This window comes from Pongo pygmaeus, chromosome 1 (assembly GCF_028885625.2).
Source record: "Pongo pygmaeus isolate AG05252 chromosome 1, NHGRI_mPonPyg2-v2.0_pri, whole genome shotgun sequence".
Classification (NCBI taxonomy): domain Eukaryota; kingdom Metazoa; phylum Chordata; class Mammalia; order Primates; family Hominidae; genus Pongo; species Pongo pygmaeus.
The window spans coordinates 178,516,486-178,530,979 of record NC_072373.2 but is presented as its reverse complement, the minus strand read 5'-3'; the positions used below and the strand labels follow the sequence as shown (position 1 = coordinate 178,530,979).

The 14,494-nt window shown below is 45.0% G+C and overlaps 1 protein-coding gene across 2 annotated transcripts in view; it reads right to left on the bottom strand.

Annotated features, from left to right (window-relative positions):
- RAB3B (RAB3B, member RAS oncogene family) overlaps positions 1 to 14,494 on the bottom strand; it is an 82,487-nt gene that overhangs the window by 8,656 nt on the left and 59,337 nt on the right. For both annotated transcript variants that reach the window (XM_054453735.2, XM_063656082.1), the window contains exon 4: positions 11,794 to 11,918. In XM_054453735.2, coding sequence (XP_054309710.1) covers positions 11,794 to 11,918 — 125 coding nt within the window. The remainder of the gene's footprint in view (positions 1 to 11,793; positions 11,919 to 14,494) is intronic.

The window sequence follows — 14,494 nt, the reverse complement described above, 5'->3', positions numbered from 1 at the left end:
GTATCTGTGTCTGGGCGAGTCACTTCACCTCTTTGCTCACTTAACCTCTCCAATTTTCAGACTCCCTGTTGTCAAATAAGAAAAACAACAGTGTCTTCCTACCAAGAACAGGTGGGAGGAGTGAGTGAGATGACAAATACATTGCTGGAAAAAAGTGGCCTGTTATAAAGACAGTTTCCTTCTGTTCTTTCAACTTGTTCCTCCCACCTCCTCTCCATCTCTTTCTCCCCCTTTTATCATCTTCTCTAACAAAGGAGGGATCTCTTTCCCCCCTCCCTCTTTCTGCCTATTATTCCACCATCCATAGAGAGGGCTGAAGCCCCCCAGGTATAAACAAGGCCTCTCTTTTCCCAGCCTTTTGGCTGGAAGGCACATGCGATTCCTGCCAGCTCACCTCCAGCTGACAGCCTCTCCTGTGGGCCATTTCCTGACCTGAGAAAGACAAGCAGCAGAAGTGCCTGCTAATTGTGGACATGTGATGAAGAAGGAGGCAGCTGCTGGCTCATTATCCTCAGGCCGTAGAAACCCAGTCAGCTTCAGAGACCCTCCAGCATATCGTTTCTCCTTAATGAACATCACAAAAATTGACTCCCCAGTCTTTGACTGCCTTATCACAAGTGGCAGTGTTGGAGGAGGTGCGGGGAGTGTATTGCTTATTTAGGAAAGAGGCAGACCAGTAAATAAATAAATAGGTTTTCAGCTCAGATGAAGATGAGGACACAGTTCAAGGCCAGGGGCACAAATCCCTTGTGAGGAAGTGGCACTGAGGGGAGGACATGCCACATTGTACACAGGGCAGCTACTAGCTGTGTGATCTTGGACAAGTTGCCTGATTGCTCTCAGTCTCTGTTTCCTCATCTATAGAATGAGGCAAATACTACCTACCCCATAGGATAGTAATGAAAATTAAATCCATGGAAGTATATGACATGATTGGCATGTGAATACATGGCAATTCTCTTTCCTATATGTTCCTGGCCCACCTTACTCCCAGCTTCTTTGCACCTCTACTGTCTCCAGGGCCTTTGGGGAAATCTCTTTGGGGAAATCTCTTTGTCTTCATCACTTAGGGTCAATCAATAAGCCAGGTCTTTTTTTTTTTTAATTTCATTTTTTTTTATTTATTTATTTTTTTGAGAGACAGAGTCTTGCTCTGTCACCCAGGCTGGAGTGCAGTGGCACAGTCTCGGCTCACTGCAACCTCTGCCTCCCAGGTTCAGGCGATTTTCCTGCCTCAGCCTCCCGAGTAGCTGGGATTACAGGTGCCCACCACCACACCTGGCTAATTTTTGTATTTTTAGTAGAGGTGGGGTTTCACCATGTTGGCCAGGCTAGTCTGGAACTCCCAACCTCAGGTGATCTGCCTGCCTCGGTCTCCCAAAGTGCTGGGATTACAGGCATGAGCCACAGTGACTGGCCCACCAAGTCTTTATTGACCATTGACCTTGTGCCATGTTTTGTGTTGAGCGTTAGAGATACAGATACAGGGAGATCAATTATAGTTGTAGAAAAGACATGCTAATAAAGGCATCAGTCTCTCCCATCTGCAGTTCACATTAACAGTTCACAAATACGAAAACAACCATGTGAGTGGGGTGGGGCAAGGCAAGGGTTAGCACTTGTAATTTGCAGACAGGAAAACTGAGACTCAGAGATGGGCCAGGGGTCTATCCCTTATGCCTCCTTGTCTCACTCTCAGTTGGAACAGCAACAGAACAAGCTGTAACATTCTAACCCAGGTAGAGGAAACCAGAGGCCATGCAGGGATGCAGGAGAGGGAGAGGCTGGCAGGGAAGGAGAGGAGGAGGAAGCTTCTTGAAGTTAGTGAGGATGTGAGCCTTTAAAGTCAGAACTCAGGCCAGGTGCAGTGGCTCATGCCTGTAATCCCTGCAGTTTGGGAGGCCGAGGTGGGTGGATCACCTGAGGTCAGGAGTTAGAGACCAGCCTGGCCAACATGGTGAAACCCCATCTCTACTAAAAATACAAAAATTAACCGGGTGTGGTGGCACTGCCTGTAATCCCAGCTACTCGGGAGGCTGAGGCAGAAGAATCTCTTGAACCTGGGAGGCGGACGTTGTAGTGAGCTGAGATTGGAGGCGGACATTGCAGTGAGCTGAGATTGCACCACTGCACTCCTGCCTGGGCGACAGAGTGAGACTCTGTCTCAAAAAAAAAAAAAAGTCAGAACTGAGCAAAATTGGCTAGGTGCCAGTGGCTCAAGCCTGGAATCCCAGTGCTTTGGAGGTGCCAAGGCAGGAAGGTTGCTTAAGGCCAGGTGTTCGAGACCATAAATAAATAAAGGAATACACAAATAAATTAAATTACATTAAAAATAATTAAGCAAAACTCTTCACCTAACTTCTTCTCATTCTTCAGGACTCAGCTTACATATGGTATCTTCATTATCCTCTGTGCTTCCTCCTGTCATAGCACTTTTTACCCTGCATGGCAGAAGTCCATAAAGACAGGGAGCTCCCCAAACAGGAACTATGTCATTCTGAGCCCCAGCACCACCTGGAAGAGTAGGTGCTTAGTGAATTTTGGTGGAATGAATAGTTGAATTAAGGAGGTGGGAATGAGGAAGGAGGGTGTGGCTGAGGGGATACGGATAGTGTGGGTCATGAAAGCTCAGCTCAACGAGCACGGTAGACCCTGTGCTGGGCACTGGGGACAGCGAGGTGAATCAGACACAGCCCTTACCTTTGAGGAGCCCCTAGTCTGTTGTGGAAGACAGACACATTGACAATATTACAGGGCAATAAGTGTTGGAATGGAGGGAAGCCAGGGGATTGTCAGGGCACAGAGAAAGCATCTAACCAAGCCTGGAGACCAGGGAAGGTTTCTTGGAGAAGCTGATGCTTAAGCAGATATCAGCTAGACAAAGACATGTCACTGTGAGTGTATGTGTGAGCACAGGCATGTCTAGCATAGCACAACAGGCAGGGGAGACAGCATGAATAGAGCACAGATAAGGGGGCAAAATCAGCTTTGGTCTATGCAAAAAGGGCCATAGCAGTTTGTTATCCTTACAGCAGAAAACCCTAAGTGGTGAGAGTTGAGTCAGCAGGGGGCCAAACAGGGGGAGCTCTTGTGTCATGCAAGGAGATGTCTTTATTGTCATCTCAAAGGTACCTGGAGTGTAAGAACTGTCACTCAAGTTACCAACTCATGGGTCTAGCCAGGTCAAGGGCCTCTTTTGCTTAGCAGAATAACCCCAAATGCACCCCACCCAATTACTGTCAGATTCCTGAAATATTCTTCATTAGTAGGTCCATATGGTAACCTTTTCCTCAGGTTCATTAATAAGGACTCTTAGGAGCTGAGAATCTAGTGAGGTCAGGAAGATGACAACCAATTAACCAGACTAGCCCCCAGTCCTTTTCTCCTCCTAATTGGCTTCAGAACAATGACATTTCTGCTGTCTTTAATGGGGCTCAATTCTTAACTGAATCTGAGATGTTCCCCCACCCCCCAAAAATGATCATGTTTATCTACTCTGTCCAAAGGCAGCTATCACAGACCCATAGACGGCATCCACACTGCCTGCTTCTGAATATGACCTCAGAATTCTATTCAGAAACTTGCAACCAGCTAAACTCACCTCTCCTCATCCCAACACTGCTCCAGAACATGTGTCCTCCACGGTTCAGATCCCTTCTCCATTCTGCTCTGACACCACCTCATCTCTGTCATTTATCAACCTTCCACTCACATCCTCTGGTCACTGATGATTTGGGCTCAGTGGGACTCACTGTCTTCCTTTCTACTCAAGGCTTGTTTTCATTCTCTGCAACTTTGAGTGTCGTGTGGACAATCCATCCGGCACCTTGGATGGACCTTCTCTTCCATTTTGCTTCAGCTATTCACCTGTCCCTATAACTTGAGCTATTTTGACTTGGATTTGTGTCACTGGAATTGAAAGAGGTCTGATCAATTCAATATCCAGCCTCACTGGCTGAACACCCAAGACCTGGCATGGCCTGGTCTCTACTCCCCCAGCTTCATCTTCCTGGCTCACACTATGCTCCAGAAACATCAGTGCTTCCTCGCTTTGTGCCATTGCTCATGTTATTAATCTCTAGCTACTACTCCTAATCATCTTCATTATTAATCTGTGGAATTACTGATCCCAGAGAAGCTTCACTTTTTCTTCCCCACAACACCTCTACCACTCAGAACATACAATGTCTCTCTCCCCTGTACTCTCATGGCACTTTGTGTGATTGTTTCAGTCAGATTCCAACCAGAAAAATGGGAACTATTCTTTAAACCAGAAGGAATTGCTTATATAGGTGATGGAAGAACTAAGAAGCTAAACAGAATATTGAGGAAACCCAGAGATTATCAAAAGCAAAAAATACTAGTATTAGAGCTAAAAGAAGCTGGAACCATGAGAGCAGGAGTCACAGCAGAGGAGCAGCCCCTGCTAGGGGGTCAGCTGAGGCAGGGGGAAAATACCTGGATTTCTCCCTTTTCTGCATCTCCAATCACCTGCCAATATCTTCCCTTGGCTAGAAGCTACTATCACAGGAGCCTGGGAAACATAGCCTGCAAAGGGTCAACCCCTCAGAAGGGGTTGCAGGGAAAACAACAGGAGACGGTGAAGAATAATAGCAAGTAGGATGAGGAATGGCATAGCCATCGACCCAAAGAAGGTTATAATTATCTGTTTACAATTTTGTTTCCCTAGTCAGTGTGCATCTTGAGGGAAGGGAACCCATTCACCTCTGTGCCCCCAGAGTCCATGATGTGTTCAGTGACTGTGAACTGCCCTGCCTGCAAGAGATTTTATACCTCCACATTACCACTAGCTTGCAGTGCCTCCTTGTGGGAAGAATATGTCTCCCCACTCCATCGACATCAAGTTTGATTACGTGACTTGCTTTGGCCAATGGATGTGGGCAGAAGTGACGTGCTCCAAGTCCCAAGGAAGCTTTAAGGGGTTTTGTGTGGTTTAGCCATCCCAAACGGACCCCAGAGTAAGAAAATGCACGGAACAGAGTTGCAGCTGACTTGTAGCTGATATGTAATGAGTGAGAAAGAAGCCCTTATTCTCCTGACTCAGGTTGTGTGTTACCACAGCATAATCTAAAGAAATCTCACCAACATTGTGGCTGAGGGTGGAAGTTTGAAGAGAAACTATGACAGGCTTTCGGGAAAACACCATTGGATGATATGAGAACATTAGGATTTTGAGTCAAAGTCTGAGTTTGAGTACAGGGCCTGCCATCTACTACTTAAATGGCTTAGAAAAGTTACATAAACTTAGAGTGGGAAAATAAAGACACAGAAGTGTGGCACAGCTCATTGTGTGCAAGAAAATGCAAGTGGTCTGGACTCAGCTTCTTCATCAAGAAAATCACTGGTTTACTATACTGGTGATAATATACTATGTACTATACAGCAATACAGATACTGTATTACTATAGCTGATGATAATGCAGACTTCCATGCTAGGAGTGACAGCAAAGGTCACAAGAGGATTTTCGTGAAAGCATATTGTGAATTTTCAGTCACTGTTAGTTATTATCAGTGCCAACTAGGCCTTTCTTTCTCTGCAACCAGACTTAATGACGCAAGGTTCCTTGGTTCATCTCAATCTAGAAACACACACACACACACACACACACACACACACACACACATTTATTGAGCACCTAAAATAAACAAGGCAGTTTATGAGAGTCTGTGGGGTCTGTGTGATGAATGGGGAATTGGGTAAATTGAAATCACAGAATCAAAGTGGGATAGGGCCAAACAGATCTTCCTACTCAACTAATCCAAACTGCATGTTTTACAGATAGGTAAATGCAGAGACCTAGAGACAGCAAATGCAATGCTCAAAGTCATATAGTAAAGTAGTAGCAGAAGCAGGATAAAACTCTGAATCTCCGAATTCCTAGTCTGGGCGTGCTTTTCCCACTACACTATGCTGGTATGTGTGTGTTTCAAAACTACATTTTGGGCTGGGCATGGTGGCTCAAGCCTGCAATCCCAGCACTTTAGGAGACCAAAGCTGCAGATCACTTGAGCCCAGGAGTTTGAGACCAGCCTGAGCAACACAGTGAGACCCCGTCTCTACCAAAAAAGCAAGCAAACAAACAAAAAACCTAAAAGTTAGCTGGGCATGGTGGTGCATGCCTGTAACCCCAGCTATTTGGAATCAGGAGGCTGAGGCAGGAAGATTGCTTGAGTCCAGTAGGTGAAGGTTGCAGTGAGCCAAGATTGTGTCACTGCACTCCAGCCTGGATGACAGAGCAAGACCTTGTCTCAAAACAAAATAAAACAAAAAACGACATTGTGGATGGTCTCTCCTTCCTTTGTAGGCAGAAGCACGTTTCCCTTTGACTAGCATCCCTGGGTTCTGGCCAGATCTCCAGTCAGATCCAGGAAAGGGACAAGAAACCCCTTTCCGAGGAGCACATGGAGGCAGAACCCTAAAAGGTCATGCTTCCTGAAATAAAAGTCCCTAAAACTCCTCTACTGTTCCAAACACCCACCTGCCTCAGCATCTATATGATCTCAACCAAGTCCCAGGAACTTTGAGGATATGGAAGGCCGACCACAACACACAGCTTTTTTTTTCTTTTTTTAGATGGAGTTTTGCTCTTGTTGCCCAGGCTGGAGTGCAATGGTGCGATCTCTGCTCACCGCAACCTCCACCTCCCGGGTTCAAGCGATTCTCCTGCCTCAGCCTCTCGAGTAGCTGGGATTACAGGCATGCACCACCACGCCTGGCTAATTTTTGTATTTTTAGTAGAGATGAGGTTTCTCCATGTTGGTCAGGCTGGTCTCGAACTCCCAACCTTAGGTGATCCACCTGCCTCAGCCTCCCAAAGTGCTGGGATTGCAGGCGTGAGCCACCAAGCCCGGCCTCACAGCTTTAATAAACGCAAATTGTTGGCCATATCGATAGTCTTGACTGAGTGAGCTGAGAAAAGCTACAAGAAAGGGAATCCTGAGGAGGGATCCCTTAAAGCAGAGGATGGCATTACTGCACTGGCAAAGATACCACTGAAACTGACTCAATACTTGAGATAGCAGAGGGGTAGTCACTGGGTGAGGGTGAGGAAGGCTGAGCATCCCCCCTCACTGTTCCCAGATCTGATCATATTCTTGCAAAATTCTTAATGTGGTCTACGAGATCCTGCATCATCTGATCTCTGCCCATCTGTCCATCCTCATCTCATGCTACTCTCCCTTGATTATTTAGTCCCTGTGCCATGGCCTTCTTTCAATTTCATGAGTATTTCATGCTTTAACCCACATTGGGACTATTCTGGATGTGGAACATGCCCCTCCCCACACTCTACTCTTTGCCTGGCTAGCCTTTTCTCATCCTTTTGTTCTCACCTTAAGTGTTACTTTCTCAGAAAACCTTAACTCTCCAGCCTAAAATTAGGTTTCTCTCTTGCACTTCTTCATAGCATTTGTGGTGGACTTATGTTAACTTCCATCTGCCCCCTTCATTCCCTCCTTTAGGAAACCACCATTTTAAACAGTTATATTGGGACTATGTTGCCATACTTGCCTCCCCCAGCCACTGGGATGGGCACATGACTCACAGGTGACCAATCATAGTATTCCCTGGGATTGATTCATAGCATTTGGGAGAGAGAAGGTCTCTTTTCGCAGGAATTGGGAAGCCGTGAATCTGCCATCATCCCTCTAACTCCCCATGCAGAGAGTCTGTCTATAGAAGGAGGCTGAGGGGATAAGTAAAGCTGAGAAATGAAGAGTGCAATTGAGCCCTGGGTCTTGTGGACTTGCCAGTTACAGGAGCTAATACATTCTCTCTCTCTCTTTTTTTTTTTTCTTTTTTGAGATGGAGTCTTGCTCTGTCACCCAGCCTGGAGTGCAGTGGGGCAATCTCAGCCCACTGTAACCTCTGCCTCCTGGGTTCAAAGGATTCTCCTGCTTCAGCCTCCCGAGTAGCTGGGACTACATGCCCGGCTAATTTCTGTATTTTTAGTAGAGATGGGGTTTCACCATGTTGACCAGGCTGGTATCAAACCAGGCTGACCTCAAGTGATCCACCCACCTCAGCCTCCCAAAGTGCTGGGATTACAGGCATGAGCCACTGCGCCCAGCCAATTCTATTTTTTTTATTAAAGCTAGTTTGATTTGCAATTTTATCACTTGCAATAATAAGAGTCCTAACTCAAGTAGAACTTATCACAATTTTAACAGCTATATTGAGCCATAATTCACATACCATACAATTCACCCATTTATTTGCACAATTTTTCATTAATATTTGTGTAAGTATTTGTTTAATGTCTCTTTCCCCATTAGTTCCATGACAGTAAGGATTGCAGCTGTTTGTTCATCATTCATTATATCCTAAGTGCCAGGGCAGAACTTGGCTCAGCGTGCTCAATAAATGTTTTTCACTGAATAAGTAAAATATATTAATGAATATCTACCCTATGCTGGGTCCTTAGGATAATGAAACAAATCAGACACAATCCATGCAGTAGAAGGCTAGGAGGAGAGATAAACATGTAAATAGGCAAGTTCTGGTGATCAATAGCAGAAAGCTCAGGGAGTTGAGTTAGGCAGAGATGGGTTACCTTGACCTGCCCAAACCTAACCAATTCATTAAGGTCTTCTTCAAGTGCCTTCCTAAAAACACGGCACTAAGATTTAATCTCACGTGTTCTATCTGTGTTCCTAAATAAATTTGATAGGTTTATACTGAGTCCACCACTTGCTAATGGTAGAAGCTTGAGCAAGTTATTTAACCTCTCGGAACCTCATTTTTTAGAGTATTGGACATGCTCTATAGTACCTAGCTTGAAGGTTTATAAAGAGACTTAAATGAGATAATTAATGCTAAACATTTCACATAGTGCCGTGTTCAAAATATATCAGCTATGATTACCTCATTTGCTGTGTAGTAAAGTTAAGTGGTTAGGAGCACAGGCTCTGGGAGCCAGACTACCGCCTGAGTTGAAATACTGGTTTTACCCTCTTACTAGCTGTGTGACTTTGGCAAGTTACTCAACTTCTCTGTGCCTCACTTTTCTCATCTGTTAAAAAAAAACACACACACACCAAATGTGGAGATAAGGAAAGAACATATCTTGGAGGGTTTTAGAGGGATAAATTAGATGCATAATACTTTAAAACACTTAGAATAAATAGTGCCTGACACATGGTAAGCACCTAATAAATGTTTAACCAATTCACCTTTAAAAAATCTTAGAATGGCCATGTGAGGTGGCTTATGCCTATAATCCCAGCACTTTGGGAGGCTGAGGTGGGCAGATCACCTGAGGTCAGGAGTTCGAGACCAGCCTGGCCAACATGATGAAACCCCGTCTCTACTGAAAATACAAAAAATTAGCCGGGCATGGTGGTGGGTGCCTATAATCCCAGCTACTCGGGAGGCTGAGGCAGGAGAATCACTTGAACCCGGGAGGCAGAGGTTGCAGTGAGCCGAGATCGCCCCACTGCACTCCAGCCTGGGTGACAACAGTGAAACTCCATCTCAAAAAAAAAAAAAATTTTAGTGAGAAGGGCTTGGCATGCTGGTATATTTTTTTCTAACACGTATCCAAATATGTATTAGAAAATAAACACAGAAAATCATCCTGCACAATTCCAGTGGCGTGAGTCCCCTCTTTGGGCAACACTACTCCAGACTCACACCATCCAGTGATTTATGGTTACCTGACTCACAAGGCAGCTCCTTGCCTCTGCCGGGGTTATGCACCTGCCTAAAATGCCCTTAACTCTCTTCTTCACTTGACTGGTCCTACTTATCTTCAAGACTCCACTTGGGCATCATGTTCTCTGATCCCAGGAGAATCAGGTTCCTCCTCTATGCTCCCCCAACATCCCTCTGTCACAGCCCTGACCACTTGGACTATGAGTGTTACTGTAGGCTCTCTCACTGGATCGAGCTTCTTCAGACCAGGAAATGTAGCCTATTTCACAGCTCAGGGCCTAGAACAGAGTAGGCACTCAGGAAGTCTTCATTGGACAATAAAATGAAGTACCCAAATACTTAACATCACAAAGTTAATCAAAACATATTTTTGCATCCTCCGTGCCTGGCTGTATGCTAGGCACAGTAGGCACAAAGACAAACAAGATTCACTTCCTGTCTGCAAGGAACTTTCGGGAGACAGACAAGTAAATGAGTGCATCCAAGTGTGATGGGTATTGTGACTCTTCTATGTACGGGGTGCATTGAGAGAACAAATAAAGAGCTCTGGCGGGGGGCTAGGAAAGGTTTCATAGAAGATGTAAAGTGTGAGCTGTTTTGAAAGCTGAGTGGGGGCTCACCAGCTGGATGAGGGTAGAAGATGGGGAGTAGAAGAGAGCATTCCAAGCAGATGAAATATAGTCAGTCCAGGGAGAGTGCTGGGAGCCTCCAGGGAGACTACAGGTTGAAAGCCTAAAGGGACTGTGAAGTTCTCCAGATGTGGGCTTCATCACTTGCTTATTGTTCTATGGGCCACATGGAGGCACTTTCTGGACTCTGAGAACCTCTGTGATAGTGTAGAAACAGCAAGGCCCAAGATGACCCAACCTCCCTGTTTATTAAGCACTTACAGTTTGCTACAGTTTACAGGCCACTTTGGGGAGAAAAAAGTATACAACACACACGTACACACATACTCATAATACAAATATAAAAAACACACAATTCACACTTGTATTTTATACAGATTACCCACCTGTAAGCCCAAATATCTGTTCTTCAGAAACTGTCAGAGACTTTAAACTCTCCACTCCTCCATACTTACAACACTTAGGGTGTGAGATATACTTAGGGAGACTGGCTAAAAGCTAAGCAGTACATCTATTCTAGAGGAAGATTTCAAACTTTCAAACCTACAGGCATGGAACTCTTTTTGTAAGGCAACCTTACCCTGGACCGCAATACATAAAATAAAAGCTCTTTTTTAAGCAAAGGTAGGTAGAGTTCTGCTTTGGGGCCACTGAGACATGCCTGGGCACCTAGGCCTCAAAGGAGCACGAGGATCAAAATATGTTAAGCTTGGAAAAAGTCAGGACATCGATGAGCTACATACTCAAACCACATAGTTTTGTTCCTTCATATTATTACTTTTGTTGTGAATTGTATTTTGGTGAGAAGCATGAATTTGCATTGAGATAAACTGTAAGAACAGCATACAAATACTCAGTGCTGGAAGGATGTTTGATATTCAGGACATGATCACATTCAGCATCCAGATCTGCTCTACAGTTGATGATGAAGAGTAGTGCTTCTCTGGAATAATGGGTTTGTTTTTATACTAGGACTCTCTAAACCATGTAACTGATTATGTTTCCCCCTTGGCAAAGGTTGCTAGGAAGCTCAAAGGCAACATTTTGGCCCCAACTCGTGCAGGTGTCCAAGAACTTAATACTTACCCTAGCTTCCTCTTATTTTTCCCTCACCCTTGCTTTCCCTTTGCTCCAATTTTCTCACTTATTTATTTATTTTTATTGTTGTATTGTGACAATTTTTATAAGACATCTCAAGTCCTTTGTGGAAGGAACTGGTAAAAAAAAGTTTATAAATTTAAAATTTATTTACATATTCAATATAACAAAATATATACATATCAAAAATGATGAATTATCTAAAACTCACAGCACAAAGCCCATATGTACATCATACAAATATAAAACAATACACACAGATCACATAGGTATATAATTCACAATCACAACACTAATGTCATAAATACAAACACACTCGTGTCGTCTGTTTACCCCACTCTCATGAGCATGTGTACACATGCACACATGGACACACATATGTCATGTACATACCAAGCTGCTCTGCGAGAAGCCGGCCCTTCTCAGTGGGAACAACCCTCTCTTCCTCCATGTCACACTTGTTCCCCACCAGAATAACTTGCGCATTGTCCCAGGAGTAGGTCTTGATCTGAGTAGCCCTAAAATGAGATAGAAAGAGATATGTTAATCATATTCCTATAGACTAAATGCCTGTGTCCCCACCTCCAAATTTACATGTTGAAGCCTAATCCCCAATGTAATGGTATTTGGAGGTGGAGTCTTTGGGACGTAATTATGTCAATGAGGCTAGAGTCCTAATAAATGTGTCCATGTAAGAAGAGAAAGAGGCTAGAGCTCTCTTTCTCTCTTGGCCATGGGAGGATACAACAAGAAGCTGGCTGTCTGCAGATACTGGAGCTGCTGGCACCTTGATCTTGGACTTCCTAGCTCCAGAACTGTGAGAAAGAAATGTCCGTTATTTAAGCTACCAAGTCTATAGTATTCTTGTTATAGCAGCCCAAACCGACCACGACACATACCCTCCTATGACAAAAAGAAAACTGCAAAGTGTGAAGAAATGGTTTCTCTTCCACAGGACTAGTAACACCCAAGTTATTGCCAATTAATTCAGCTGAGGACAGACAGATACCTGTCACTGCTGGCTGTCACAGATGCTGACTCCTAAGCCCTAGCTGCAAACCTCATCCATCTTTTTGAAGTCCTCTACCATATCTGGCCATCACTCTCCTCACTGGGCAGAGAGGTCTTTCTAAAACAGGTATTTGATCACAATGAATCTTTTCTTAAAAACCTTCTCTGGCCCCCAGCTAGCTATATGATCAAGTCCAGATTCCTCAGTTCAAGATCACTCATGCTGTGTCTCTCCAGCCTCATTACCCATTCTCCTGCCTCCCAAACCCTTTTACTCATTCCCCAAAAGCTCTTCCATGGCTTGTGCTTTTGCCTACACTGGGAGTTCCTTCCCCACAACTAACTCATCCTCCAGGGCCCAGTGCTGATCCCACAACACCTTGAGGGGAGCCTCTTCAAGCTTCTCCTAGATCCACTTAGCCTCCACCTCCTCCTATGTGATTCATAAACCTTCCCTGAAGCCTCGGATTATGATTATTTGCAGAAATCAAAATGTCAGCAGTGGTTGTCTTCATATAAGATGATTATAAGACTTTTAAAAAATACTTTTCGGCCGGGTGCGGTGGCCCATGCCTGTAATCCCAGCACTTTGTGAGGCCGAGGTGGGCGGATCACGAGGTCAGGAGATCGAGACCATCCTGGCTAACACGGTGAAACCCCGTTTCCACAAAAAATTAAAAAAAAAAATTAGCTGGGCATGGTGGCGGGCATCTGTAGTCCCAGCTACTCGGGAAGCTGAGGCAGGAGAATGGCGTGAACCCAGGAGGCGGAGCTTGCAGTGAGCCAAGATCGCATCACTGCATTCCAGCCTGGGTGACAGAGCGAGACTCCGTCTCAAAAAAAAAAAAAAAAAAAACCTTTTCAAATTTCTGTACTTTTCACATTTTTGAAAGTGAGCATGTATTACTTCTATAACTAAAAACAAAATTTTAAGAGGAAATAAAAAAGGACTCTCTTATATTATGAAGACATCTTTTTGTGGAGATGGGCCGAACATTCCCCAAAGACCCCATCAGGTAAAAATGATTACTTCCTCTTTTGGTCTCCTGCACATTTACCATGACACCTATTACACTTGGCTGAATTTCTATCTCTCCCTGAGGGCAAGGACCGGCCTATTCATCTTTGGGATGCCAATACCCAGCACAGAACACACAGCAAAGAAGGTGTCAGTGAATGTTGATAAATGAACGAGCCAGTGAATGGTTAGTCCTGAAGCAGATCTTGAATCTGACTCTACCCTGACACTGACAACCTAACTCAACCCTAACTGCAACCTGAACCTATTACTGACCCTGCTCTTAAAGCTGATCTTACCACCAACCTTCTCATTTATGGTGAGAAGCCATTCCCCCAAAGGATGGAATTCACTCAACCACCACTTCTTGTGGGCCCACAGGAAACCAGTCCCCATTCTGGGCACTGGGGCTTGGATGGCAGGTAGGGGTGAGACTGAGACCAAGTTACCCACAGACAAAACTCAAAGGCCGGGGCTTGGGAGAGATAGACCCTTAGTCTTCAGACTCAAGGCAGGTAACTGGGGCCAGCTCTCCTTATCTCCCATGCTACTCTTTATTTCATCTTCCTCCCTTCTCCCACCCCATTTCCTCTCAGCTCCCAGATTAGCAACAAACTCAGGTTATTCTTGGAGGAATCGTCACCAGGTGTTAAAGTCACCGTGTTCCTCAGGCAGAATGAACAGAGACTGAGGGAGGAAGGGAAGGGGGTCAAGGCCAACAGGGAAATGGGCAGTGTGGAGACACTTCAGGGGAGATGTGATGAGAGAGAAGAGGAGGAGCAGGGAGAGGGGAGGAAGGGAGGAAAATGATGAGTGGAGAGAGTAAAGGGAAGGGGAACAGAACAGAGGAAGGAGAGGAGAAAGACCTAAGGTAGAGGGAAGAGTTATTAAAAAGGAAGGGGCATAAAGGAGAAAGAAAAGGATAACCAAGAGGCAGAAAAGGAGAACACAGACCCCCAGGAATGACAGACATGCTGATGACACCCTGAACTGCTGGTCCGAATAGGGGAGTGCAGCAGGCAGCCCACAAGGTCACTCTCAGCTCAAGCTGTGTATGTGAAGCCA